Source organism: Arachis hypogaea, chromosome 11 (genome assembly GCF_003086295.3).
Source record: "Arachis hypogaea cultivar Tifrunner chromosome 11, arahy.Tifrunner.gnm2.J5K5, whole genome shotgun sequence".
In the NCBI taxonomy this organism is placed as follows: domain Eukaryota; kingdom Viridiplantae; phylum Streptophyta; class Magnoliopsida; order Fabales; family Fabaceae; genus Arachis; species Arachis hypogaea.
In genome coordinates, this window is record NC_092046.1 from 26,920,773 (window position 1) to 26,947,705 (window position 26,933).

The 26,933-nt window shown below is 33.8% G+C and overlaps 1 protein-coding gene and 1 non-coding gene across 2 annotated transcripts; one reads left to right on the forward strand and one right to left on the reverse strand.

Moving 5' to 3' along the window:
- The first annotated feature begins 1,010 nt into the window (after positions 1–1,010).
- LOC112723832 (probable hexokinase-like 2 protein) lies at positions 1,011–5,386 on the forward strand. Its single transcript, XM_029289911.2, has 9 exons — positions 1,011–1,428; positions 1,516–1,666; positions 2,594–2,770; positions 3,012–3,086; positions 3,426–3,557; positions 3,852–3,950; positions 4,067–4,197; positions 4,878–4,959; positions 5,039–5,386. Exons 1-9 carry the CDS (start codon positions 1,136–1,138, stop codon positions 5,369–5,371), a joined length of 1,473 nt encoding a protein of 490 aa, XP_029145744.2. The 5' UTR covers positions 1,011–1,135; the 3' UTR covers positions 5,372–5,386.
- Positions 5,387–17,999: 12,613 nt separating this feature from the next.
- LOC112725449 (small nucleolar RNA R71) lies at positions 18,000–18,108 on the reverse strand. Its single transcript, XR_003164558.1, has one exon. It is a non-coding gene; the product is annotated as a small nucleolar RNA R71 (small nucleolar RNA).
- Positions 18,109–26,933: the final 8,825 nt, after the last annotated feature.

Here is a 26,933-nt window from a genome sequence, read left to right on the forward strand (position 1 = left end):
TAATGTTATTTACATTTTATAAAGAGGGATAGAAATTGTAATTATATATATATTATTTGTGTAAATTATTGTAAATAAAAGTGTGGCACGAATTGAAATGTATTTGTATATATATGTATGCATGTTTGTATTAAAAATATATATACCAGTTTATTTTAAAAAAAAAAGTTAATACGAATTTTAAGTAAAAGTTTTTACTTATTATAATTATATATAGGTTGTAATATTTTACTATTAGAATGGCGCAACTGACAACGTAACATTCTAGTAGTGAAGGTGTTACGTACTTCCCTTCTCTTCTTTCTCTTTGCTTCTTGTTCTCTCTTTCTACTTAGATACAACTGTCATATACCTTTCTCTAAGGTGGAAACTTTTGTTAGAAGAGTGGCACTAATCAAGTAATCATTATATAGATAACCTATTACGATTAGTCCTTTTGGGTTGACTGTACTAATTCTCAATGAGACCATGATTATTGTGAGTTAGGTATTTTGTTAAGAAAACAAAAAACTCGATGCGAGACTTATAAACAATAAGGGAATGCTTAGCACAAGAGCGAAAAAACAAAAAATTTGGTTGTCCTCGGTTCACTATCTTTTTTTGGCTGTGAACAAAATCGGATTTTTTGGGCTCATGTCTTACAAAGTTGGATGGTGATGTGGGGGTGGCCGATTCTCTTTCGTGCTTTGAAACTTAGTGTGGTAGGAGTGTGGCAACTCGCAAGGAACAATAGAAAGAGATGGTCTTGGTGTATACCGAAGGCAAGAAATAATAACATTTTCAATAGGGCTTGATAGACATTTTGAGTGCGAAAGTTAACTGGAATTTGACACGTATTCAAGAGTACAAAACCCAATATTTAGGAATGTGTTTTAGAAGGACATCACGAAAAGAAATATAATTATTTCTCCAAATATAAAAATGTAATTCATAATGAAAGAAATTATACATAACAAATATAAATGTAATTCCATTGAGCTCGTAAACCCATTCAACTACCCCACTATACCCGTTCCTGTGTACAAGATTAACGGATTTCAGTTATTTTGATTGTTTCACAATAACACAAGATCGACATTGATCCCGCTAGAGAAACCATTCATCCATTTCCTCTAACCTTTGTGATCGGAACAGGATGAGGAATGCGGTGGTGGTAGCGGCAGCCGTGGGGACCGCGGTGGCGGTGGTGGCAGCAGGGGCATTAATTAAAAGATGGAAGCTTATGAAAGAGCAAAGATTGAAGCATGCAAGGAACATAATTCGGAGGTTCGCAAGGGAATGTGGCACCCCAGTGTCAAAGCTATGGCAAGTTGCTGATGATTTGGTCTCTCACATGAAAGCTTCTCTTGCTTCTCCTTCTTTAGATGAATCCTCATCATTGTCCACACTTAACATGATCATTTCTAATGTTACGTCCCTTCCTAATGGGTAATATTCATCAACTCATACATCTTAATTTGAAAACTACTTTATCCAAATTAAGAATATAATGAATGCTTTGGAAGCTGTTGGCAGAGATGAAGAAGGATTCTTTTATGGGGTGAATTTGCATGGGACAAACTTGTTGTTCTTGTGTGCGCGGCTTGGTGGAAAGAACAAACCTATATCTGATCTTCAAAGGGAAGAGGTTTCCATCCCTCCACATGTCTTGGCTGGTTCTTCCATGGTACTTTTACTATCAGCTAATTATTATGAGTTGAATATATGTCTATCAATTTTCTTTCTATATCTTACAACTATTCTAAGCTTAATATCAATACACTTATAACAAAAAGGAAAGCTCAATCAAGTGGTGCGGTTCGATTTCTTATTCCTATGAATAAATAGCATTATCTAATCAACCATGTAAAATTAATTGGGGTTTCGTACCAGAAAGAGAATAATTACTACTGCTAGAGGTGGATAATATTCTGAAAACTCAAAATTACAAAAATGGTGGATATAATTCTTTCTTCTTTATGTTTTTACTCATATTACAATTGTTAGTTGTCAAGCTAGTTTTAGTTGTTAAAATAATATTCTTAAAATGAAAATAAAAAAATAACACTCTGCTCACCCCTTTAATAAGGAATTGCAACAATGACTCTTCCAGCTCCATCATATTGGCCACATTTCATGACCCTGCAAAGGTGAAATTAACTACCTAGCAAAATAAAATATGTGAAAATTCACGTGCAATTGTATTTATATGAACTTAATAGTTGAAAATTATTATATGAAAATTTAGTCAACATATTAAATTAAATTATTTAACTATTTTTAGCTATCAATTTCACATCTGCATATAACTTTCTATCAATAAAACATTACTATCACCATATAAATATCCCCCAACTGCAAATTTTAGCATATCATCACCTCTATACGAAGTTCCTTGGGAACATGTCCATTTTTTTTACAGCTACATCATTTCCATGCATTTTTCTCGAATATTTCCGTAGTTTCCATCCATTATCATCGATAAGCATCCATCTTTCTTTGTTTCTCTTTCCTTTTCATTTTTTAGTTTCTTAATTTGATGGATATGATTTAAACGTACACATGATTATTATACTTTAATTACTATAATGTGGAAGTTGGTTGTTTGTGACAGGAAATAACTGACTTTGTGGTTACGGAGATAGCAAACTTTGTGTCATCTCACCCTGTGATTGATGAGGATGATAACTCAAAAAGGAAAATGAATTTGGGCTTCACTTTATCTTTTCCAGTTGATGATGCTCTTCCTTTCACCGGCACTACATTTCAAAGAAAGAACTCCAATGACCCGGTTCAGTTTCTTCACCCATCTCTCTTCTCTTCATAATGCATACATATATTTAAGGTTTAAATATAATGTGATGCGTAAATACCAAAAAGAAATATATAATGTGATGCATTAATAATAAAACTTATTTTTAGTGTAATGATAACTATTTAAATTAAAAGTGTACATAAAAGTTAGTTAATATTTCTTAAGAGAATCCATGCTAATTACCAACACTTGAGCATTATTCAAATTGTAAAACCAGGTTCGCAAAGGATTGATGAAAGATCTTAATAAAGCGCTAAAGAATCTTGGGACCAAAATGCATGTTTTTGCACTGGTTAGTAGCTTTGCTCTCTCTCTCTCTCAGTCAATTTTGTTTGTAAATGTACATTCTCTGTTTATCTATACACGTATATAAACAGAGAATTGAGTTACTTTATTTTTTTTATTTTTGGTTTCTTCTTATATTTTAAAGAAAAATCCTAAAATTTTAACCCAAAATCATTAATTATAATATTTAAAAAAATTTGTCTTCACTAATATCAATGACTATTTCACAAACTAATTAAAAATGACAAAGAAACGAAGTTAGTTTGTATTAACTAATATTAACTTGTATATATATTTTATGTCCAAAAAAGTTATTGGATTAAAGAAATTAATTAGCAGTGAATAGGTTGATGAAACAATTGGAGGTTTGGCCGGAGGTAGATATTACAACAGGGACAGCGTGGCTGCAATTACTCTAGCTATGAGAACCAATGCTGCTTATACAGAACCATCTGAAGATCCTAATTCTCCTGAGCTGGTTAGTCACACTATATCATAATTTATTCATAAGCTATATATAACATCATATGTATTATTCACTAGGTGATTACTCTCGTACAGTACAGAAATACAAAAAGAGGAATAAAGTGAAAGGAGCATATAATTTATATTATGAGTCTCCTATTAGTGATTCACTTATTCACTACACATATTATTGCCTGTTTTTTTGCCGGTTGTTATTAAAAAATTGTCACACACATACACGTGCATTATACATCAATTATGAATAATTAAGCAATTTAATTAATAAAATTGGACTGTAGTATTGCAGGTAATTAGCATGGAGTGGGGAAACTTCAGATCCCCTCATCTTCCATTGACATCATTCGACACTAGATTAGATTCGGAAAGCTCAAATCCTGGTAGCGGGGTATAGTAATTAGTAGAGCTACTGAAATATCATTTAATTAATTACTTTTTGTAATATATTTTGTATGACGACAGACTCATTAATCTCTGTTTATTTATTTTTTGGACCATATATAGGTCTTTGAGAAGCTGATTTCAGGAATGTATTTGGGAGAAATTGTGAGACTTGTCTTGTTGAAGCTGGCTCACGAAACAGCTCTATTCGGTAGTAAGGTGCCTCCAAAATTGATGATTCCCTATGGACTAAGGTATACTAAAATAATAATACAGTATGTGATCCAACCAAGCCAAGCACAAGTCTCCTCTGTTGGTAAAAAGATTGACTATGTTATGTGTACATTAAAATTAACCACTAAAATCAGTTATTATTTATATAAAATATATGTTGTAATATAAATATACATTGAAAATAAATTAAATTACATATGTATTACAAATACATTGGTGACTGATTTAGTAGATGAATATCATTTTTGTAAAAAATATATATTTAAGGGGATAATAAAAAATTAATTTAAATTAATTTAAAATTATTTTATTTTTTTTATTTTCTTTATTTTTTATATTTTTAATGACCATTAAAATAATCGAATAATATTAAATATAATAAATATATAATTTTAAAAATTATATATAAAAAATTATAGATATTAAAGTAAATAATAATTTTAGGTTGATGTTTTCCTAATAACATTATTGAAGAGTGAAAATATTACTTCTTTTTCACGTTGTTATTCACGTATAATTATTCATGCACGTTAATGAGGTTTGGCAACCTAAAATATCTACATAACAGAGTATAAAATTAAACTAATTCTATTAATTTGGTTAAAAGTGAATTAGCTTAATTATTATATACTCTTTGGATATACATCATAAAAATCTATCACAAATAATCTGTCTCATCTATCACAAATGATTCATGCAGTTCTCCTGATATGGCTGCTATGCATCAAGACACATCAGAAGATCGTGAAGTAGTGGGTGAGAAGCTCAATGAAATTTTTGGGGTAAGAACCTTTATCATCTTGCATTGAAATTTTATATTTAGAAGTTTAACTTTTATGCATTTGATCGCGGAATTTGCAGATAAATAACAGCAGCCTTGTAGCACGTGAACTGGTTGCTGAGGTATGTGACATAGTGACAGAACGAGGTGCCCGCCTAGCCGGAGCAGGAATCGTTGGAATAATCAAGAAGCTTGACAGGATAGAGAATCGAAAGAGTGTTGTGACTGTGGAAGGAGGTCTTTATGAACACTACCGAATTTTCAGGAACTACCTTCATAGTAGTGTGTGGCAAATGTTGGGCAAGGATTTCTCAGACAATGTAATTGTGGAACATTCACATGGCGGCACTGGAACTGGAGCTTTATTTCTTGCTGCCGCTCAAACTCACAAACCTCCTTCGTTGGATTCTTGATGAGTCGGCTATATATGTTAGTTACCAAGTCCAAAAGAATATTCTTTTTAAATTCAGTTATTTTTATTTATTTATGCTAGTGAATGCTAAATTATTTCATTGATTAGTCTATATCATTTCCTTTTTCATTGATCAGTATTAATTATGTTTAGTATGTTATACTTAAGAAATGCTTGGAAAGATCTAACATGAAATTAACATTTTTATTGACTTGCTGTTAATAAAGTTAATATAGAATTGAAAGATAGGTTAACATGATAACATCTCTTCAGAAAACAAATATCCAGTGAACTATAATTTTATGTTGAGTATGTTTTTTCAACCCATGAAACTATCAAAAGAGTATTTGAAAGTTCACATGATGACAAAAATAATTTCAAAAGATACTAATGATAGATAAGTTCCCAAAAAATAAAAAAATATGATAAAAAAATTAGATATTAAATATATATTCTAAAAATGATTTTAAATATTAGATTTTGATATAAGTTTTTGTAAGAATAAAATCTTCTCATTCTTAAATTTTGGTAATTTTATATTATTTTTTAAAAAAATATTATTGTGAATGACTACATTGTTTTGAAAAATAAAAAAATCTAGAGATCAATTTTTGCTCTAAATTTTTTTGTACAACTAAATATTGCCAAAATTTAGATAATGTGAATAAGTAGTTTGCTAAATATTAAAGTTTTTTTGTGGGTTATAGAAAATATAATATTTATTAATTATTTTTGTCATATTTTCAAATTATTTAAAAATTATTTTGTCGATAGTATTTTTTAAATACTTTTTATCAGCATTGAAACTTTTGGGTACTAAATTATTAGTTAACTCTTTTTAATATAAATAAAAAAGTTGAAGTGATAAATAATTTTTAGAAAAATGTGAGAGGCAACACTTTTATCAATGTTAGTCAACACAAAGACTAACATTTTATATTTGTACTATTATAATTTATGATTTAGTATTTAGAATTTAAAATTTAGTCCTTAGTATTTAGAACGGTTCAAGTGTTAAAAGAATAAATAAATTTTATTAATCATATAACATTACTCTAATTTTTAGTTATTTATTGAGAGATAGAAAAATTTTTTATTGTTAAGATTTTGAAAAGGATTAAGGAATAGGAACAGTATAATAATATATTGAAAAATAAATCAACTATGAGAGATATAAGCTATAATTAAAAATCAACCATCAAATTAACTATTTTAATAAATGCATGTGTGGTGACTAATTTTTTTATGTCAATAATATTTTAAAAAATGCATATAATTAAATATTTTACAATATTTTTAAATATACAAAGTTTAAACTTTATAATTATTTTGAAAGCTTAAACATTATGACAAATGTGAAACAACCACCAGTTGATGTATGTAGATCAATTTCTTCATCTTGCTATTGTTGTTATTGGATAGAATTGATGATAATGCCAGTTATCTCATACTGGTGTTGAAATTGGAACATAGAAGTGTTCATAGAATTGACTTATAAAACGATGGAAGTGTTTGTGGATTTGATGGAAGGAAACTATAAGACTGACGGTATGTAGTTTGTTATAGCCAACTTTTGTTGGTGTGGATGTATTTTAAAATAGAAGGGTCTCCAAAATTGTGCTCAAAATAGGATCCCATAGCTATTTAAGATGATAGAGGTTTTCTTTAGTGTTTGTGTCAAGGGAAAAAAAGGATTGAAAAGCTTATTTTTTTCTGATCCATATTAATCCTAAATTTCAATTTTATAGTAATAATGAATTGATTTGGTACACCAATATTTTCTCACTCTTTCTACTCTTTTAATTCAATGTTTACTTTCTCTCGCTGATCCTCTAGCTCACTAGTTTAATTTAGTTTTAAAGTGTTTTAACTTTTATGTTCTATTTAAGACTTCGGATAAATATATTAAACTACTTCCAGCTTCCTATCCACATTCCAAAGGAACTAAAAAGAAGAATATGTATGCATTTACCTCTGATGCAGTGGAACAACGTACGCTCAGCGGAATCAACAGCACGATGATTAACTGTCCGCTCAGCGACGCCATCTAGAACTGCAGCCCCAGCCTCATGGGCCGCAATAAGACATCAGTACAAGAACAACCTCTTCGTCTGCACGTTGATTATTATTCAGATCCCGTGTAACAGGAAAAAGGGGCAGTAATCTTGGATGTACATCAAGAAGGGTACCCCAATTTGAAGAATGTCTTGACCTAACCCATCAGAGTGGTGACCATGAAGAGTCTCGGTAGGTTCAATAATGCCGTGATTTTCAAGAACTTCAACAACATGAGCAACAGTAGCATTGTCTTCAAGAACATGGTCAACATCATCAAGAATCGCGCCTACGGCTTCAAGAACATGAGGAACTTGTTGTTCTCTATTCACACAATTTACCCCGCAAGCACAGCTGTTAGTGCACCAAATATTATTCTTTGGGCAACCACATAATTTTTTGCCGCAATTATGTGTTTTGCACGAATATCTTCTGATTCTGACGGTAACATTGCAGCAGGGGTGGTTCTAATCTGTTCCTGTTCTGGCATGTGTTAGCCGAACAATGACAAACTTCGTTACATGGGTTTTTTTTGAGTCAGAGCACATGCAAACTTTGATGCATCACTCCTACAAATGCACCACCGCCAGCTCCTAGTTGAAGCTCCACATTTATTTGATTGAGATTCATCGTTTTATTTTGAAAACGATAGCATAGAGGGATTACAAAGAAATATGAATACAAAAATTGATAAAAAAAAATAACTAAAAATATTAAAAGACTAGGGAAAAACAGTATCTTATTCTAAATCTTGGACAAAAGAGGGAAAAACTACCGCCCAAATCAGTTAATTTTATTAAAAGACAATTAAAAGTAATAAAGACAAAATAAATAAAACAAAAATGATATATTGAAATTGAATAAAAAAAAATTTATGTTCTATTTAATTTATTCATATAGTAATAAAAAAAATTTTCAAAGTCTCAAACTCACTTATTCATATTGTAGTTTAGGATACATTAAAATAGAACGAAAGCAAATCACATTACCTTATATTAATATATTCAATTTTTTGAAAATTTCACTTATTCATAATATAAATTGGGATAAATTAAAAATTAATATAAGAGAATCACCCTATCTTCTATCTTATTTTTTAATGCAACAAAAAATAGACACACTTAATTTCATTGGTACATATTATAATTTGGCAAAAATACTATTTATTCTTTAAAATTTAATCTTTGATCCGTCTTTAATATTATTTAATTATTTTTTAATTAAAATACATTTTTATTTTTCAGATATACATTGTTAATTAGATTTAATTTAAATTTTATCAACTAAAATTTTTTTAACTTTTTAACAAAATAAAACAATTACTTTTACTTTATCTTTCATTTTCTCTCTCTCTCCTCCGAAATGTCGTCATCACCGTCCCTAAGCATCACGAAGCCAAGCTCCTTCCTTGATGGCCGAGGCACAACATTACTTTAGGTAAGGAAAATTAACCTTTTTTTATTTTTTTATTTTTTTATTTTTTTTACCAGAGATAGGAAACTCGAACCCGCAACCACTTAATTGAGTATAGAGAGTCTATGTCATTTGAGCTATTACTCATTGGCAACCTTTTTTTATTATAATTATTTTTTTATAATAAATAATAAATAAAATATTTTTAAAATACATTAGAAAATATATAATATAATTTTTTGATAAAATTAAGTAAACATATCTAAAATAACAAATAATAAACTAAATATTTTATAAATACATATAAAATTATCAAAAATTATAAAAAATGAATATTATCAAACGTAAAGATATCAGTTATTATGTTTATTTATCTATAATAATTTTAAAATAATTTTTACAAAAATAAGACTTTCTCCTTTAAATATAAATAAAAACATAGAATAAAAAGATAGAATATTTTACTAGAAGAGGCATAAAAAATGAAGAGTGTGTTATTTGTAGTTTTTTTAGTATTGTCTTTTGAAAAAAATGATTTGATTTATGGTATAATTTTTTAATTATATTCAACATATCAAAAATAATAAATAATAAATAAAATATTTTAAAACACATCCGAAAATATATCTAATATAATTTTTTTTAGTAAAATTAAGTAATTAAACCATCTAAAATAATAAATAACAAACCAAATATTTTATAAACACATCCAAAATTATCAAAAATCATAAAAAGATAGATGTAAAAATAGCAGTTATTATGTTTATTATTTATCTATAATAGCTTCAAAGCTATTCTTACAAGAACTAAGCTTTCTTCTTCAAATACAAACAAAAACATAGACTAAAAAGATAGAATTTTTTACTAGAGGAGGCAGAAAAGATAAAGAGCGTGTTATACATCCAAATTTTAGCAGAAGAAATGAAGCTGACAGAGGAGCGCGGTGAAAATGGGAGGAGCAAGAAATAGGGAAAGAGCGCGATATGACGGAAGAGGGGTGGGTGAGGAGTGCGAGGGAGGAACGCGGTGCAGAGGAGGAGTGTGGCAATAGAGGAGGAGTGTGAGGCACTGCAGATAGGGGTGTTCATAAAAAAATCAAAATATGGTTAACCGGTTAAAAAACCATAACCACATTTTGGTTAACCAGTTTAATAAAACAATTTTAAAAACCATATCCATATTTTTTAAAAATGGTTAACCAAAACCAAATTTAAAAAACCGGTTTTTAACAGGTTAACCAAAACCAAAACCAAAACCAAATTAAAATCAAAACCTAATTTCAAAACCAAATTACATGCTTTTTCTCTCCTTCCTCTCTCTTTCTCTCTCTCCATCCCTCTCTCTCTCTCTCTCTCTTTCCCTTCTCTCCCTCCTCTCTCTCTCATTTTCCTCTTTCTTCTCCTTCTCTTTGTCCTCTCCTTCTCTCTCTCTCTCTCTCTCTCTCTCTCTCTCTCTCCCTTCTCTCTCACTCATTTTCCTCTTTATCTCCTCTCTCTCTCTCTCTCCTTTTTCCCTCTTTCTCTCCTCCGCTCTCTCCCTTATCTCTCTCTTTTCCTTTCTTCCTCTCTTTCTCTCTCTCTATCTCTCTCTCCACCTCGTCTTTCTTTCTCTCTCCCTTATCTCTCTATCCTTCTCTTCCTCTCTATTCCCTTTCCTCTTTCTCTCTCTCCTTCTCTCTCTCTCTCTTTCTCTCCTTATCTCTCTGTCTCTCTCTCCTTCTCTTCGCTCTCTCACTGCCTCTCTCTTTTTTCTTGCCCTCTTTCTCCCCCTCCTTTCTCTCTCTTCCTCTCTCTCCTCCCCTTCCTCTCTCTAATCATTTCTCCCTTTTTCTATCTCTCCTCCTCTCTCTCTCTCTCCTCTCCTCTCCTTCTCTCTCTCTCCCATATCTCTCTCTCTCTCTCCTTTCCCTCTCCTTTCTTTCTCTCTCTTTTCTTTTCTCTCTTTCTCTCTCTCACTCCTCTCTCTTTCTTTTTCTTCTTTCTCTCTCTCCCATTTTTCTCTCTCTTCCTCTTCCACTCTTCTTTTTCTCTTCTTCTCCTCTTTCTTTTTTTACTCTCTCTTTTCTCTTTCTTTCTCAATCTTCTCTCAATTTCTATCCCTCTTCTATCTTTTTTCTCCTCTTCTCTCTAAAGTAAGAGAGAAGAGAGAGAGGAGGAGAAAATAAAGGAGGAGAAATAAAAAAGAAGAGAGATAAGAAGAGAGTAGAAGGATAGGAGAAAGAGAAGAAGAGAGAGAAATAGCACAAAGAGAGAAAAAGAGAGAGGGGAGAGAGAAAAGATGGGAGAGAAAAGGAGAGAGAGAGACAGAAAAAGAGAAGGAAAGAGAAAAAAGAGAGGAGGGGAGGAGGGAGAGGAGGAAAGAGAGAGGGAAGGGGAGAGAAAGAGCATGAGGAGAGAAAGGGAGAGAAGGATAGAGAGAAAGAAAGGGGAGGAGGAGAAAGAGTGAAAAAGGAGAGAGAAAGAGAGAGAGAGAGAGAGAGAGAGAGAGAGAGAAAGAGAAAGAGAGAGAGAGAGAGAGAGAGAGAGAGAGAGAGGAGTGGGAGAGAGAGAAAAGAAAGAGAGGAGGAGAGAGAAAAATGGGAGAGAGAGAGAGAGAGAGAAGTGGAGAGAGAAATGGAAGAGAGGGGAGAGAGAGAGGAAGAGAAAGAGAGGGGAGGGGGAGAAAGAGGGGAAGGGGAGAAAGAGAAAGAGAGAAGGAAGAGAGAAGAGGAGGGGGAGAGAAAAGGAGAGAGATGGATAGAAGGAGATAAGAAAAAGTTACTTGTATCATTTAGAAAGAAAATATTTATATTAGAAAAAATTATTTATAGAAAATGCTGAAAAGAGATAAGAAAGAAAAAGGAACGAAAGCAATGGAAGGGATTTCATTATTTACAAATGTTACTCGTATCATTTAGAAAGAAAAAAATTTTAGATTAAAAAAATTCAATTAAAAAAAGTTCAAAATTTTGGGTTTTTATATGTAAAAATATTAATTTGTGTAAAAATCTATTTTTACATGTAAAAACCAATTTTATGGTATAAAAACTAATTTTTTAGTATAAAAATCGATTTTTTGGTGTAAAAACCAATTTTTTTGTGTAAAAACCGGTTTTTAATGTAAAAACCAGTTTTTTAATGTAAATAAAAAACCGATTTTTATTTTAATAACCGGTTAAAAATCGGTTTTAAATTTCACTAACCGGTTAATAACCGTTTTCATAATGTAAAACTAATTTGGTTAATTAACCAATACTATATTTTTTGTTAACCAAAAAACTAGTTTGATTTTTAGATTAACTAAACCATGAACACTCCTACCTGCAGATCTAGGTTTTACGGAAGTGAAAGGTTTAATGGAGTGAAACCTGTGCTTTGGGATATTTAAGGATTATTTTGGGATGTGTTAAAGTTTAAAAAAATTAAAATTGAATTGTTGAATTTTAGTTTTATTTAAACTCTTTTGAATTTGTATTTTAAATTAAAAAATATTAAATCTATTTGGATGTGTTTGTTTTAATTTTTCTAAATGAGTATAATAAAAGGTTATTTAAAAGATAAATTTAAAAGATATTTAGTCGTATTAATAATTTGGAAAGATAATTTACTTATTTAAACTAGTTGAAATTAGATACTATCATATTGTTCTATAAAACCAAATGCACTACAATATTGGTAATTAGCTAGGTTTTATATCATTAAGAAAAACTTATAGGTATACCACGATTTATATAAAAATTGTAGTGCATTCAGTTTTAGGATAAGTAAATTATCCTAATTTGGGATAAACTGAAATTGAATGGAAGAGAATTATTTTACCTTCAATCTAATTTTTTGATGTAATAAGAAAAAGATATACTCAATTTTACTTATGCACATCATAATTTCATCACAAATTTAAAAAGAATTTTTTTTTCATTCTCTAATATCTCACAGCTACAATAGCTTAGGAGGTACTAATACCTTTCATATTAGATTAAAGAAATACCTAATACGAGGATGATTAGTACGATTCTAAGTGAAGATGGTGTTAACTCAATAATTTCTTAGGAATTATTTTGAACATTAACAAACACAAATATAATTTAGTAATTTTATTAATGTGCTATTTGACGATTTCTCAAGTGTATTAATATATTAGTTAACTTTCCTTAAATAATTAAAGCACACTCGGTACCTTCTGAATTTAAGTAAATGGAAACTAAATGAAAACAAACAAAGAATCTAAGTTGAGGAACCTGACTACCTTAGAAGCTGATTAGCTACCTCAGAAACAAGATCGCACACAGCAAAAAGTCGACTATTCCACTTCCACTTGTGAAATGATTGAGAGTAGAACATCATTTAAAAAAGTGTCCCTAGTTCTATTGTTCAAATTTAAAATATATTCAAGAAGTTAAGTCATTTGGAGAAGTGGATATGGGCTCACTTTCCTTCTTTTCTCTCATATGATTCAGCAGCTTGCAATGAAACAAAGTTTGGTTATGTTTAATATGATAATGGACCAGAGTGTGTGTATGTCTATGTGAGCTTGTTCATGCTTAATGGGCCAGTTTCATTCTTTTTTAGCCCATTGGATCAAATCACTATTTTGCACACTAAACAGAATACATCAAACAACCAATTTGATAATTATCCCAATAATGATTAGACATCACTTTAATCATGGTTTAGTTTTCTAAACTCAACAATATCTTCCTTGATGACAAACATTATTAAAATAAATTGAAAGAAAAGGAGAATAGATTTAAGAAACTTCCCTTTGATGTTTCTTTTGACATTGAGCTCCCCCTTTTCTTTGATCTTTAAGCTTCTCCTGAATATTTGCATTTTGTAACCTGATACTAACAAACCATACACAGAAAAAGGCTTCCATCTAAGCTATTATTAACCAACCTTGAAACATACATAACCTGAGCTAGTCTAATATCACAACACAAAACAGTAAGTTTCCACAAGTTCAAATCAAAGGCAACTGAGGCAACCATCAATTTCAATTCATTTTTCTTCATTTTTCATTTTTCCCATTTTGTTATCAATGAGGAAAACCTGCAAGAGTTAGATAAAAAAATATGCTAATATATCAAAATGAACAATCATGGAAATCAACAGAAATAGTCTAACTCTATTACAGTTATCTAAAAACAAGTGTTCAGAAAGATGAAAAACAGCAAAGTGGAGTGTCAATTAGAACCAGAAGTAACAATAAATTATAATCTCTCAGCAGCAGTAGGAGACAAAGACCAAGCATTAGAATCCTCATCTTCAGTGTCCAAGATTTCTTCCTTTTACTCAGACAACACTTGATCCTTATCCAGCGAGTCAAGGCACTTGAAAAGTACTTCAACTCTGTCTTGAGACTTTAGCAAGAATTTCTCGTTTTGGAGAACATGTCTGCGAGATTGTTTACCAGAGTAGACTCCCTACTTGGTCATATTAACAAACTCCTGAAGTACATCTTTAACTACTCTATTGATCAAGTATTTGTGAGAGCTAGAGGTGCCAGCAACTGAAGGAGGATGGAGGCTTTCATCTTAAGTTTCTTCTAGAACCGGATCATTAGTGGCCTTAGAGATTTTTTCTTTGGTTGGCTTTACTGCACCACCGCCCTTAAGTGATGAAATTTTGTTCTATACAGCCTCATTATTTAGATCAACAGAAAAATGCTCAAAAACATAAGTTAAAAATATTCCGTATGGGAGTGAGACATTTGTATCACTTGTAACACAGTCAATCATATGACACATCATGAAATATGAAAATGAGATAGGAGCGAGATTGAGGATAGCATAAAGAACCAAGGTGTCACAGATGGTGACCCTTTGATAGGAGCCACTTTGAGGCAGGATAATGTGGGTTATGATGTGGTGAAGCTAGGTTCGGACAGGACCTAAAGCTCTGTGAGTGGGTGTCATACCATCCATGAGAAAAAAAATTTCACATATATTAGCCAGAGCATCTTTATATGATATGCCCAGATTATTGTCTCATTTACCAGATACAAAGGCTATAATCAAGAGCATTACTAAGGGATTGTTTGTTCAAAATGATTTGTCGTCCCTTAACATATGAGTGAATGTCTCCATCATGATACAAGATATTTGCATAAAATTTCCTAACCAATTTAGGATACACAGGCTTTCGAATTTTGAAGATGTTTTCCAATTTTAACAGATGAAAATTGTCTTTAAAATCTATACCCTTGTCAGCCAGGGCATTTAAGTCAGCGACATAGGATGGACACAGACTGCGATTGGAAACAACCTCTTTGTGAAACTCAAAGTTCATGCATGAAGAAAATCTAAGAGGATTATAGTGAGAATGGGATAGGAGCTCGTAGCTAGCGTTCAATTCCTCTAAGGAGTCCTAGCATGTGGAGAAACCCTTAGCTCAGCCCAAACACTCACCAAGTAGGCCCGGAAAGTAGATTTTTGCACTACAAGACTAGTTTATCTTATTTGTGTAATTCCTAGTTAACAGATATATATATATATATATATATATATATATATATATATATATATATATATATATATATATATATATATATATATATATAGAGGAGAAGATCAACCATGTTTAGAATTTCTCGAGCATATCTTTACTTTTCACGTTCTACATTATGTAGAGTATGAGTCACTAACCTCCTAAGGTTAAGGTTAGGAGCTCTGCTGATTCTTATGAATTAATAATATCACTATTCTACATCAATCTATGCTTGATTCTATTCTAAGATGTATCTTTGTTCTTCAACCTTATGAATCAGATGACCCGTGACAGTCATCCTCATTCTACATGGGTTCTTGCGAGTCCTGGACGGGATAGTATTGAACCACAAGCTTGATTATACATCTCTTAGACGGCTAATCCACGGCTTCGTTAGGGACTTCTTGAGACATCAATTCAGCCGAGATGCGAGGCAATTAGGGCCTATGTGGTATAGGCTAGAACCAAAGAAGCAACGTTTTGAGTAGGATCACCAAGGGAATGGACTGCTAGAGCTTCACCCTCATTCAGATTGGATGACCGCTGACCCGACATATGACCTGAAGCAGAGGAGATTAATGACCACTGACCCAGCGTTAATCATATACAGCTTGCCATGGAAAGAATCAATCAGAAGTTAGAGTAGATGGTGAGAAAAGTTGATCCAGAAGGAAGAAGCATCTCCGAAGCTTCAACCGTTCTCTTACCATTGATTTCACACCTATCTAGTAACGTTTTATTTATTTATTTGCTTTATGCATTTTTCACAACAACAATCATCTTTTCTATCTACCTGACTAAGATCTACATGGTGTCCATTGCTTGCTCAAACCAACAATCCTCGTGGGATCGACCCTCACTCACTTGAGGTATTACTTGGACAACCCGGTATACTTGCCGGTCTATCTGTGCGAAACGTGCGAAGTCAGTTTTGTGCGCCAAGTTTTTGGTGCCATTGCCGAGGATTGTACGGATTTGACAAACTACCGGATTATCTTGTTGCTTGGATTAGGTAATTTTTACTTTTGTTCGAGTCTTTTGTTTCTTTTTCAAAAACTTTTCAAAAATCCATCTTTTCATTGTCTTTTGTTTGAGTCCACTGTCAGTTCTTAAGTTTGGTGTCCTTTGTGTGTTCTTTATTTTCTTTAAACTTTCAAATTGTTCTTAAATGTTTTTCTTAGTATTCAAGTTATTCTTGTTTCTTTTCTTGTTTTGATCTTAAAATTTTTAAGTTTGGTTTCTTTTAGTGTTTTTTTTTATTTTCAAAAAAGCTAGTGTCTTTGATCAAAAAATTTTAGTTTGGTGTCTTTTGGTTGTTTTTCTCTTTCTTCATTAATTCCAAAGATTTCAAAAATTCCAAACTAAAATTCAAATTTTAATTTCAAATCATTATCTTATCTTATCATAATTTCAAATTTTAAATCTTATCCTATTAAATCTTTTCAAATCTTTTCTTTTAATTTGATTCTTTCCTATCTTATCTTTCTTTTAAAATTTTAAAAAAAATAAAAACTTTTTCAAATCTCTATCTTATCTTATCTTAATCTCAAATTTCAAAATCAAATCTTTTTCAAAAATTAAATTTCAAATCTTATGTTTTCAACTTATTTTCAAATCTTTATCTTATCTTGTTTCAATTTCAAAATTCAAAATTAAGTCATTTTCAAATCTTTTCAATTCTTATCTTATCTTGTTAACTTTTTCTTTCAAATTTTAAATTTCAAAATCAAATCTTTTTCAAATCTCCTATCTTATCTTATTTTCAAATCTTTCTTAATTAGTTACTTGTTTTCTCTTCCTTCTTTTTCAAAACTTCCTAACTAATTCCTCTCTCTTCCATTTTCGAAAATTTCTTACTTCTTTCTCTCTCTTCTTTATCGAAAATCAGCTTTCAATTTTCAAATCTTTTTAGTTAATTAGCTTTTAATTTCCTTCTTGTTTTTTGAATTCAATTAATAAATAAAATAAAAACAAAAATATTTTAATTATAGTTTTCCTTTTTGTTTCTTAATTTTCAAATTCTTTTATCCCTCTATTCGAATTCTTCATCTCATTTCTCTATCTTCATTCTTCTTTCTTCTTCACATCTCACAGAGAGTTCTCTATACTTTGACATAGAAACTTCCATTCTCTTTCTTTTTCTTGTTTATGAGCAGAAACAGAGATAAAGAACCTATTTTTTATCCTGATCCTAAACTTGAGAGGACCCTAAGGAAGCGTTTGTAAGAAGCTAAAGCACAACACTCCGGAGGAAACCTCACAGAGCTATTCGAACAAGAAGCTGAAAACATAGATATGGCAGCCGAACAGAATAATAAAGGAGATGCAAGGAAGGTTCTTGGCGACTTCACCGCACCCACTTCTAACTTCTATGGAAGAAGTATCTCTATACCTGCCATTAGAGCAAATAACTTTGAGCTTAAGCCTCGGTTAGACTCTCTAATGCAACAGAATTCCAAATTTCATGGACTTCTACTGGAAGATCCACATCAGTTCCTATCAGAATTCTTGCAAATCTATGACACTATCAAGACCAATAGAGTGGATCCTGGGGTCTACAGGCTTATGCTTTTCTCTTTTGCTGTTAGAGACAGAGCTAGGATATGGTTTGATTCTCAACCTAAGGAAAGCCTAGACTCTTGGGAAAAGTTGGTCAATGCTTTCTTGGCCAAGTTTTTTCCACCTCAAAAGATGAGCAAGCTCAGGGTGAAAGTTCAAACCTTCAGACAAAAAGAGGATGAATCCCTCTATGAAGCTTGGGAAAGATACAAGCAACTGATCAGGAGATGTCCTCCTGACATGCCTTCAAATTGGACTATCCTAGGAATCTTCTATGATGATCTATCTGAGATGTCCAAGATGTCCTTGGACCATTCTGCTGGTGGATCACTCCACTTGAAGAAAACACCTGCAGAGGCACAAGAACTCATTGAAATGGTTGTAAACAACCAATTCATGTATACTTCTAAGAGAAATCCTGTGAACAATGGGGTAGCTCAGAAGAAAAGAGTTCTAGAAGTTGACACTCTGAATGCCATATTGGCTCAGAATAAGATCTTGACCCAACAGGTCAATATGATCTCTCAGTACTTGACAGGAATGCAAGCTGTAACTGGCAGCACTCAAGACATCTCCTATGAAGTAGATGCTTATGATCCAGATCAACCCACAATGGAAGAGGTGAATTATATGGGAGAACCCTATGAAAACACCTATAACTCCTCATGGAGAAATCATCCTAACCTTTCATGGAAGGATCAACAGAAGTCTCAACAAGGCTTTAACAATAATCAAGGTGGAAGAAACCAAAATAGGTTCAACAACAGACCACCATTCCCATCTTCTCAGCAACAGATAGAGACTTCTAAGCAGAGCCTTTCTGACTTAGCAACCATAGTCTCTGAACTCTCTAAGACCACTCACAGTTTCATAACAGAAATTAAGTCCTCCATCAGAAATCTGGAGGTACAAGTTGGTCAGCCGAGCAAGAGAATCCCTTAGACCCCTCCTAACACTCTCCTAAGTAACACTGAAGTAAACCCAAGAGAAAAGTGCAAGGCCATCACTGTAGAAGCTGAGGCCGAATCTGAAGGGGATACTCTGGAATTGAACGCCAGTAAGGAAGACCTTACTGGGCGTTCAATGCCCAAAGAAGCACCATTTCTCGCGTTGAACGCCAGCAAAGGGATACAAGTTGGGCGTTCAACGCCCAAAGAGACATGAGTTCTGGCGTTGAACGCCACAATAGGAGTAGTTGGATATCCAAAGTCCACTAAGGATCCTCCTATTGAAGAACTGATAGAACCCAAGGTTCATGAGGAACCCATTGAAGTTCCCTTGAATGCTTGGTTGAAGATCATAGAATCTAAAGAGTACTCTTCCTCTGATGAGGAAGAGAAAACTAAGGAAGAGCAAGTTGCTCGGTACCTAGGAATTCTGATGAAGCTGAATGCCAAGTTATTTGGAACAGGGACTTTGGAGGAAGAACCTCCAGTGCTAACCAAGAAACTCAATGCCTTGGTTCAGCAAAAGTTACCTCAGAAGAAACCGGATCCCGGACGCTTCCTAATTCCTTGCACCATAGGTACCATGACCTTTGATAAGGCTCTATGTGACCTAGGGTCAAGCATAAACCTCATGCCTCTCTCTGTAATGGAGAGGCTGAGAATCTTTGAGGTGAAAGCTACAAGAATCTCACTAGAGATGGCAGACAAGTCAATGAAAAAGGCTTATGGACTAGTAGAGGATGTCTTGGTAAAGGTTGAAGACCTTTACATACCTACTGATTTTATGATCCTAGATACTGGGGAGGAAGAGGATGAATCCATCATCCTTGGAATACCTTTCCTAGCTACAGCCAAGGCTGTGATTGATATAGACAGAAGAGAACTAGTCCTGCAATTAGATGAGGACTATCTTGTGTTCAAGGTTCATAAACCTCATTCTACCTCAGTTGAAGGAAGCACCATTAACAAACATGAATTGCTTTAACCACTTCTCTCAGTATAGAACCTAACAGAGCCTCCAGACACCAATTCTAAGTTTGGTATGGGACAACCATCATCAGGCTCTGAGAGGAATGGCAGTAAGAAAGTGCCCAAGGGCTGGAAGGATAAGAAAATCCCCACTGAAGGCCTCTCACCCGGCATGAGAGTTATCTTCACTGACAATCCAGTCATTCCACACACTGTGAACAGGATCCTGTCTCTAGAACATGTGAAACTTATCCATGAGAGCAAAGGCAAGAAGTTCACTGTAAGGGGTGAAATTCTGAGCCCCTATCCATCTCTGTAAGGAGCTAACTGTCAAACTAGTGACGTTAAAGAAGCGCTTGTTGGGAGGCAATCCAACCATAATTAAAGTTATTTCTATTTTTCATTAAGTTTATTTCAGTTATATCGGTTTAATTTTTATATTTGTTTAAGTTTGTGATCATGTGCAGTAGTTAAAACAGAAACAGAAACAGTTAGAGATGGAAACAAAACACCCTGGAGCAGGTACCTTGCTGGCGTTGAACACCAGACAAGGGGCCAGAGTGGTCGTTCAACGCCCATGAGAAGTAGCATTGCTGGCGTTGAACGCCAGCCAGGGAGCATGAAGCTGGCGTTGAACGCTAGCCAGGGGGCAGAGACTGGGCGTTCAACGCCCTAACAGAGGCACAAACCTGGCGTTGAGTGCCATGAAGGAGGCCCCTAATGGGCGTTCAAAATGCCCACAAGGGATAGAAAATTCGAATTCCCTAGCCTCTCAGGATCAGCGGGTCCCACAGAATCTCCACTTACCCTACCTTCTTCTCTCTCTTACCTTCACTCTTCCCCACACACTCTTACCCATTAACCCTCAACCAATCACATCCATATCTCTTCCCAAAACCATCATAACTCCCACCAACCCCCACCCACTTCAAATTCAAAATTTTCCATCCAATTCCCACCAATTCTTTCGAACCCCAACATATCCCACTCCTATAAATACCCATTCTTCTTACCCTTCATACACACACCATTCATACACTAAAGCCCCACTTGACCGAACTCCTCTCTCCCTCTATCTTTCCTATTCTCTTCTTCTTCTACTCTTTTCTTTCTTCTTTTGCTCGAAGACGAATAAAGCTTTTAAGTTTGGTGTTGGAAAAGCCTTACTTTTTGCTTTCCATTCACACCTATGGCACCCAAAGTCAGAGAATCCTCTAGAAAGAGGAAAGGAAAAATTGTTGCTTCCACCTCCGAACCTTGGGAGATGGAGAGATTCATCACCAAAGCTCATCAGGACCACTTCTATGAAGTAGTGGCACAGAAAATGGTGATTTCTGAAGTCTCCTTTAGGCTAAAAAAGAATGAGTATCCAGAGATCCGACGAGAAATCCGGAGGAGAGGTTGGGAAGTTCTAACCAATCCTATTCCGGAAGTTGGAATCTTGATGGTACAAGAGTTCTATGCCAATGCATGGGTCACGAAGAACCATGATACAAGCGTGAAACCAAGTCCCAAAAATTGGCATACCATGGTCCAAGGGCGTCTCTTAGATTTCAGCCCGAAAAGTGTAAGGTTAGCGCTCTATTTGCCAATCATGCAAGGAAACCCACATGCTTACACTAGGAAAGTCAATTTTGATCAGAGGCTGGACCAAGTCCTTTCAGAAATTTGTGTGGAAGGAGCTCAGTGGAAGAGGGATGCTTAAGGCAAGCCTATCCAACTGAGAAGGCTTGACCTCAAGCCCGTAGCTAATTCATCCAACGCTTTATCATCCCTACTAGCAATCGGTCAGAAGTGACCATTGACAGAGCCATCATGATTCATTATATCATGATTGGAAGTGAGGTGGAGGTACATGAGGTAATACCTCAAGAATTGTACAAGAAGGCTGAAAAGTCTTCCACCTTAACAAGGTTGGGATTCCCTCACCTTATCTATCACCTATGTAATTCAGCTGGAATTGTTATAGAAGGAGACATTCCCATTGTGGAAGACAAGTCCATCACTAAAACAAGGATGGAGCAAACTAGCGAGCCTACACATGCACCTCAACAAGAGCATGTGGAGATGCCTCAACAAGAAATCCCTGAGATGCCTCAAGGGATGCGTTTTCCTCCCCAAGGCTATTGGGACTAATTGCATACTTCTCTAGGAGAATTAACCTCCAGCATGGATCAGTTAAAGGATGAGATATCAAGAGCATTCCACCATCCTCTATAAAATAAGAGAAGATCAAAGGGCCATGAGGGAAGATCAAAGAGTTATGAAGAAAGAACAACAGAGGCAAGGGTGTGACATAAAAGAAATCAAGCACTCCATTGGATCCTCCAGAAGGAGTAGTAGCCACCATCACTAAGGTGGATTCGTTCCTTTAATCCCCTGTTACCTATGTTATTTTTCTGTTTTCCATGTATTTTATCTTATTGTCTGTTTCAAGTGCATGATCATCTTTATGTCTTAAAGCTATGAAATATTCCATGCATCTCTCACCTTGCTTAAAAGAAAATTTTAACTGAAAAAGAAAAGTAAGATGCATGAATTTCGAGTTATATATTAAAAATAGTTCAATTATTTGATGTGGTGGCATTGCTTTTATTTTCTGAATGCATGAATGAACAGTGCATATTTGAAGTTGGAGTTAAGAATGTTGGCTCTTGAAAGAATGATGATAAAATTGAAGTATTATTGGTAATTTGAAAAATCTAAAATTTGATTCTTGAAGCAAGAAAAAGCAACAAAAAGTAATAAAAGAAACAAAAAATATATGCGAAAAAAAAGAGAAGCAAGCAGAAAAAGAAAGAAAAAGAAAAAGCCAATAGCTCTTTAAACCAAAAGGCAAGAGCAAGAATCCAAGGCTTTGAGCATCAATGGTTTGGAGGGCCTAAAAAAAACAAAATATTGGCCTAAACAGTTTACATGAGCTGCTTCCCTAACTATATGCTTGTGGTGTGAAGGTGTCAAGTGAAAAGCTTGAGACTGAACAGTTAAAGTCGTAATCCAAAGTAAAGAGTGTGCTTAAGAGATCCAGACACCACTGGCTGGGGATTCTAGCAAAGCTGAATCACAATGCTAAAGGGTTTACCCAGTTAAGTGTCTGTGGCGTTTATGTATCCGGTGGTAATACTGGAAAACAAAGCGCTTAGGGTCACAGACAAGACTCTAAAGAAGCTGTGTTCAAGAATAAAAAAAAACTAAACTAGGAAAGTCAATAATATCATCTAGATTCTAAGTTCCTAAAGATGCCAATCATTCTGAGCTTCAAAGGAAAGTGAGATGCCAAAACTATTCAGAAGCAAAAAGCTACTAGTCCCGCTCATCTAAATTGAAACTGAGCTTCATTGAAAACTCTGAGATTTATTGTATCTTCTATTTCTTTTTAATCCTAATTTTTTTGGTTGCTTGGGGACAAGCAACAGTTTAAGTTTGGTGTTCTGATGAACGGATATTTTATACGCTTTTTGGCATCATTTTCATATAGTTTTTACTATGTTTTGTTTAAGTTTTATTATATTTTCATAGGTTTTAGTGCTAAATTCACATTTTTGGATTCTACTTTAAGTTTGTGTGTTTTATGATAATTTTAGGTATTTTCTGACTGAAATTAAGGAGTTTTGACAAAGTCTGATTCAGAGACAGAGAAAGGACTGCATATGTTGTCAGGATCTGACCTCCATGCACTCGAAGGAGCATTTCTGGAGCTACAGAAGTCCAAATTACGCACTCTCAACAGCTATAGAAAGCTAACATCCAGGGCTTTCCAAAATTATATAATAGTCCATATTTTGCTTTAGAAATGAAAGACCAAAAATGACGTTCAACGCCAGCCACCACCCCATTTCTGGCGTCCAACGTCCAAAAGGGAGCAGCCGGCGTCCAACGCTCAAAAAGGAGTCCCAAGCTAGCGTTCAACGCCTCTAAGGAGTCCTAGCACGTGGAGACACCCTTAGCTCAGCCCAAACACTCACCAAGTGGGCCCGGAAAGTAGATTTTTGCATTACAAGCATTGTTGTCAAACTCTTGAGTTAACTCGTAAACTCGTACGAGTTTACGAGTTTAGATATGGAATCGAGTTGCCTCAAACATAGACTCTATCTTGAGTAAACTCGGCTAGACTTGGCTAGACTCGGTCAAACTCGGACAAACTCGTGAGTCTAGGACCGAGTTAGCGAGTTTGTATTTTTCTTCATTTTTGCTTAAAAAAGCGTCATTTTCAAACCAAAAAAATACTTTTTTTTATTAGGGTTACGATAACACTCCCAAAGAATGAAAGAAAATTCACTCACAACTCACTCATCTACGTCGTTTCTCTCAAGTCTCACTTTCTCCATGTTCTGCCGCAGTCGCCGTTCCCCGTCGAGCTGCCGTTGTTCGCCTGCGTCTGCTACCTCTGCTCTGATTTGCGCAATTGTCTTTTTGAATTTTACCTATGTTGCCCTCTGCTTTGTATTTATTCACATCTCCACTATCTGCAACTTCAGTGCTATCACCGTTCACGAGTTCGACTACTTCTCCTACAGTCCTATTTCTGCTCTGGTTTGCACCGTCGTGAAATCCATGACTATTTGTCGCCGTCATTTCGTGCTGTTGCTGCACCCTCACCATCGCTGCCTGCTGCACCCTTGTATTCGATCTGCTATTGCTGGGACTTTGCCCCTTCTTTTCTTCTGTATCCTCTATTTTTTGTATGCCTTTTGCCCTTTCTTTGCGCCTTTGCTTCTTGATTTAGTTTTTTTTTTTTTTGCTTTTAAAATTTTATTGCTTCTAATTTTAGCCTATTGCTTATCGTTTATGTTAGATGGCCAGATGGTTCATCCCTTCATCGCTGATTAGTAATTAATTATTTTCATTAGAGTTAATTTGATTATTTGATATTATTCAATATTCAATTAAAGATTTAGTATTACAGATTTAGAATTTTTAATTTTGTGTGTTCTATGTTGTATTTGTATAAGAATAATTATAGAGGATTTGAATGTGTATTTTAACGTATTTGTTATAATGTATGCTATTATTTTAATTTATTATGTGCTTTAAGATTGATATTATTAATTTTAAAGGGTTAGAATTGAGTAAATATATGTATATATTATATATATATATACTTCATAACAGGTGAACTCGTACGAGTCTACGAGTTAACTCGCGAGTCGAGTTTAGGTCAGTTCCACGAGTTTACTTAGACTCGCGAGTTTGACAACATTGATTACAAGACTAGTTTATCTTATTTCTGTAATTCCTAGTTAGTAAATTAATATATATATATAGGAGAAGATCAACCATGTTTAGGATCTTTCAAGCATATCTTTACTTTTCACGTTCTATATTATGTACAGTATGAGTCACTAACCTCCTAAGGTTAAGGTTAGGAGCTCTACTGATTCTTATGAATTAATAACATCACTATTCTACTTCAATCTATGCTTGATTCTATTCTAAGATGTATCTTCGTTCTTCAACCTTATGAATCGGATGACCTGTGACAATCATCCTCATTCTACATGGGTTCTTGCGAGTCTTTGACGGGATAGTATTGAACTACAAGCTTGATTATACATCTTTAGACGGCTAATCCACGGCTTCATTGGGACTTCTCGAGATATCAGTTCAACCGAGGTGCGGGGCGATTAGGGCCTTTGTGATATAGGCTAGAACCAAAGAAGCAGTGTTCTCTGATCCGGAAGATCCGACCTTGTCTGTGGCGTTTTGAGTAGGATCTCCAAGGGAATGGACTGCTAGAGCTTCACCCTCATTCAAATTGGATGACCGCTGACCCGACGTTTGACCTGAAGTAGAGGAGATTAATGACCGCTGACCCGGCGTTAATCATATACAGCCTGCCATGGAAAGAATCAATCAGAAGTTGGAGTAGATGGTGAGAAAAGTTGATCCAGAAGGAAGAAGCATCTCCGAAACCTCAACCGTTCTCTTACCTTTGATTTCACACCTATCTAGTAACGTTTTATTTATTTATTTGCTTTATGCGTTTTTCACAACAACAATCATCTTTTCTATCCGCCTGACTAAGATCTACAAGGTATCCATTGCTTGCTCAAACCAACAATTCTTGTGGGATCGATCCTCACTCACCTAATATATTACTTGGACAACCCAGTATACTTGTCAGTCTATCTATGCGAAACATGCATAGTCAGTTTCGTGCACCACTTTTCCATCCATACTACTAAAAAATTATATAATAATAATAATAATAATAATAATAATAATAATAGAAGATAATAGATAAAGTACACAATTGATTTGAACAACATATTAAATAGTAAAAGATGAAATAAACAAACTAATTTGTAATTTTATTAATATTTAAATAGACAGAAATATAAATTTAAGAGTACTAGGATTGCTTGCCTTTAAACTTTTGGGTATATAGGAAGATTTTTTAAATAAGAAACTGTTATGTCTATTTTCTTTAAATATGGGTGTATTTTGCTAAATTTTAAAAATATGGGATTTGTTATCAGAAAAAGCAAATTGTTAGTGCCATTTAAAAAAAATAATAGAAAAAAATTGTGATTCACGATTTCATTTAAATTAACTTTTAATTTTTAAAAAACAAATCACTAGTAGCAACGAAAATTAAAAAACAAATTATAAATTTAAAATACTAAAATCGTAATAGACGATTTCATAAAGAAAAATAAAATCAGCCCGCTGATTTCTTTTCTTCAAATTTTGACAAATGATCACTGCGTACAAATGTAAAAACAGAAATGGCTAATAAAAAGAAAAATTAGAAGAAGAAAAAATGTCATAATTTCGGTTCTTCCCCAATAACCCCCCTCCCCAAACCAACCCCCGCCCCCTTCTCTATATTCTTCTCTCTTAATTATGCAAAACAAGTTCCAAATTAGGAACAAATTAAAGTGATCTTTTTCTTTGTTTTTGCACAATAAGTTAAAGTGATCTTGTCCACATAAAAAATTTGCCAATGACAAACATGAAGAGGAGTGTGGCCCATTATATTTTTAAAAAAAAAAAAAACAACAATAATTATATGCCAATTGCCATGATGACTTTGTGCCTGGCTGCCTGCCTTTTTTTTTACCCCACTACCCTCATTCATTCTCACTCTAATCACATAGGTTTTCTCAATCTCACACACATGGATACCTTCACAAAATTCCTCCAAATTGAAAAA

Excerpts from the sequence above, each read along its gene's own strand:
- LOC112723832 (XM_029289911.2), top strand. The coding sequence starts at position 1,136 with ATGAGGAATGCGGTGGTGGTAGCGGCAGCCGTGGGGACCGCGGTGGCG. Across the intron at positions 1,667-2,593 it reads TCTTGGCTGGTTCTTCCATG|GAAATAACTGACTTTGTGGT; the intron begins GTACTTTTACTA and ends TGTTTGTGACAG. Across the intron at positions 4,198-4,877 it reads ATGATTCCCTATGGACTAAG|TTCTCCTGATATGGCTGCTA; the intron begins GTATACTAAAAT and ends TGATTCATGCAG.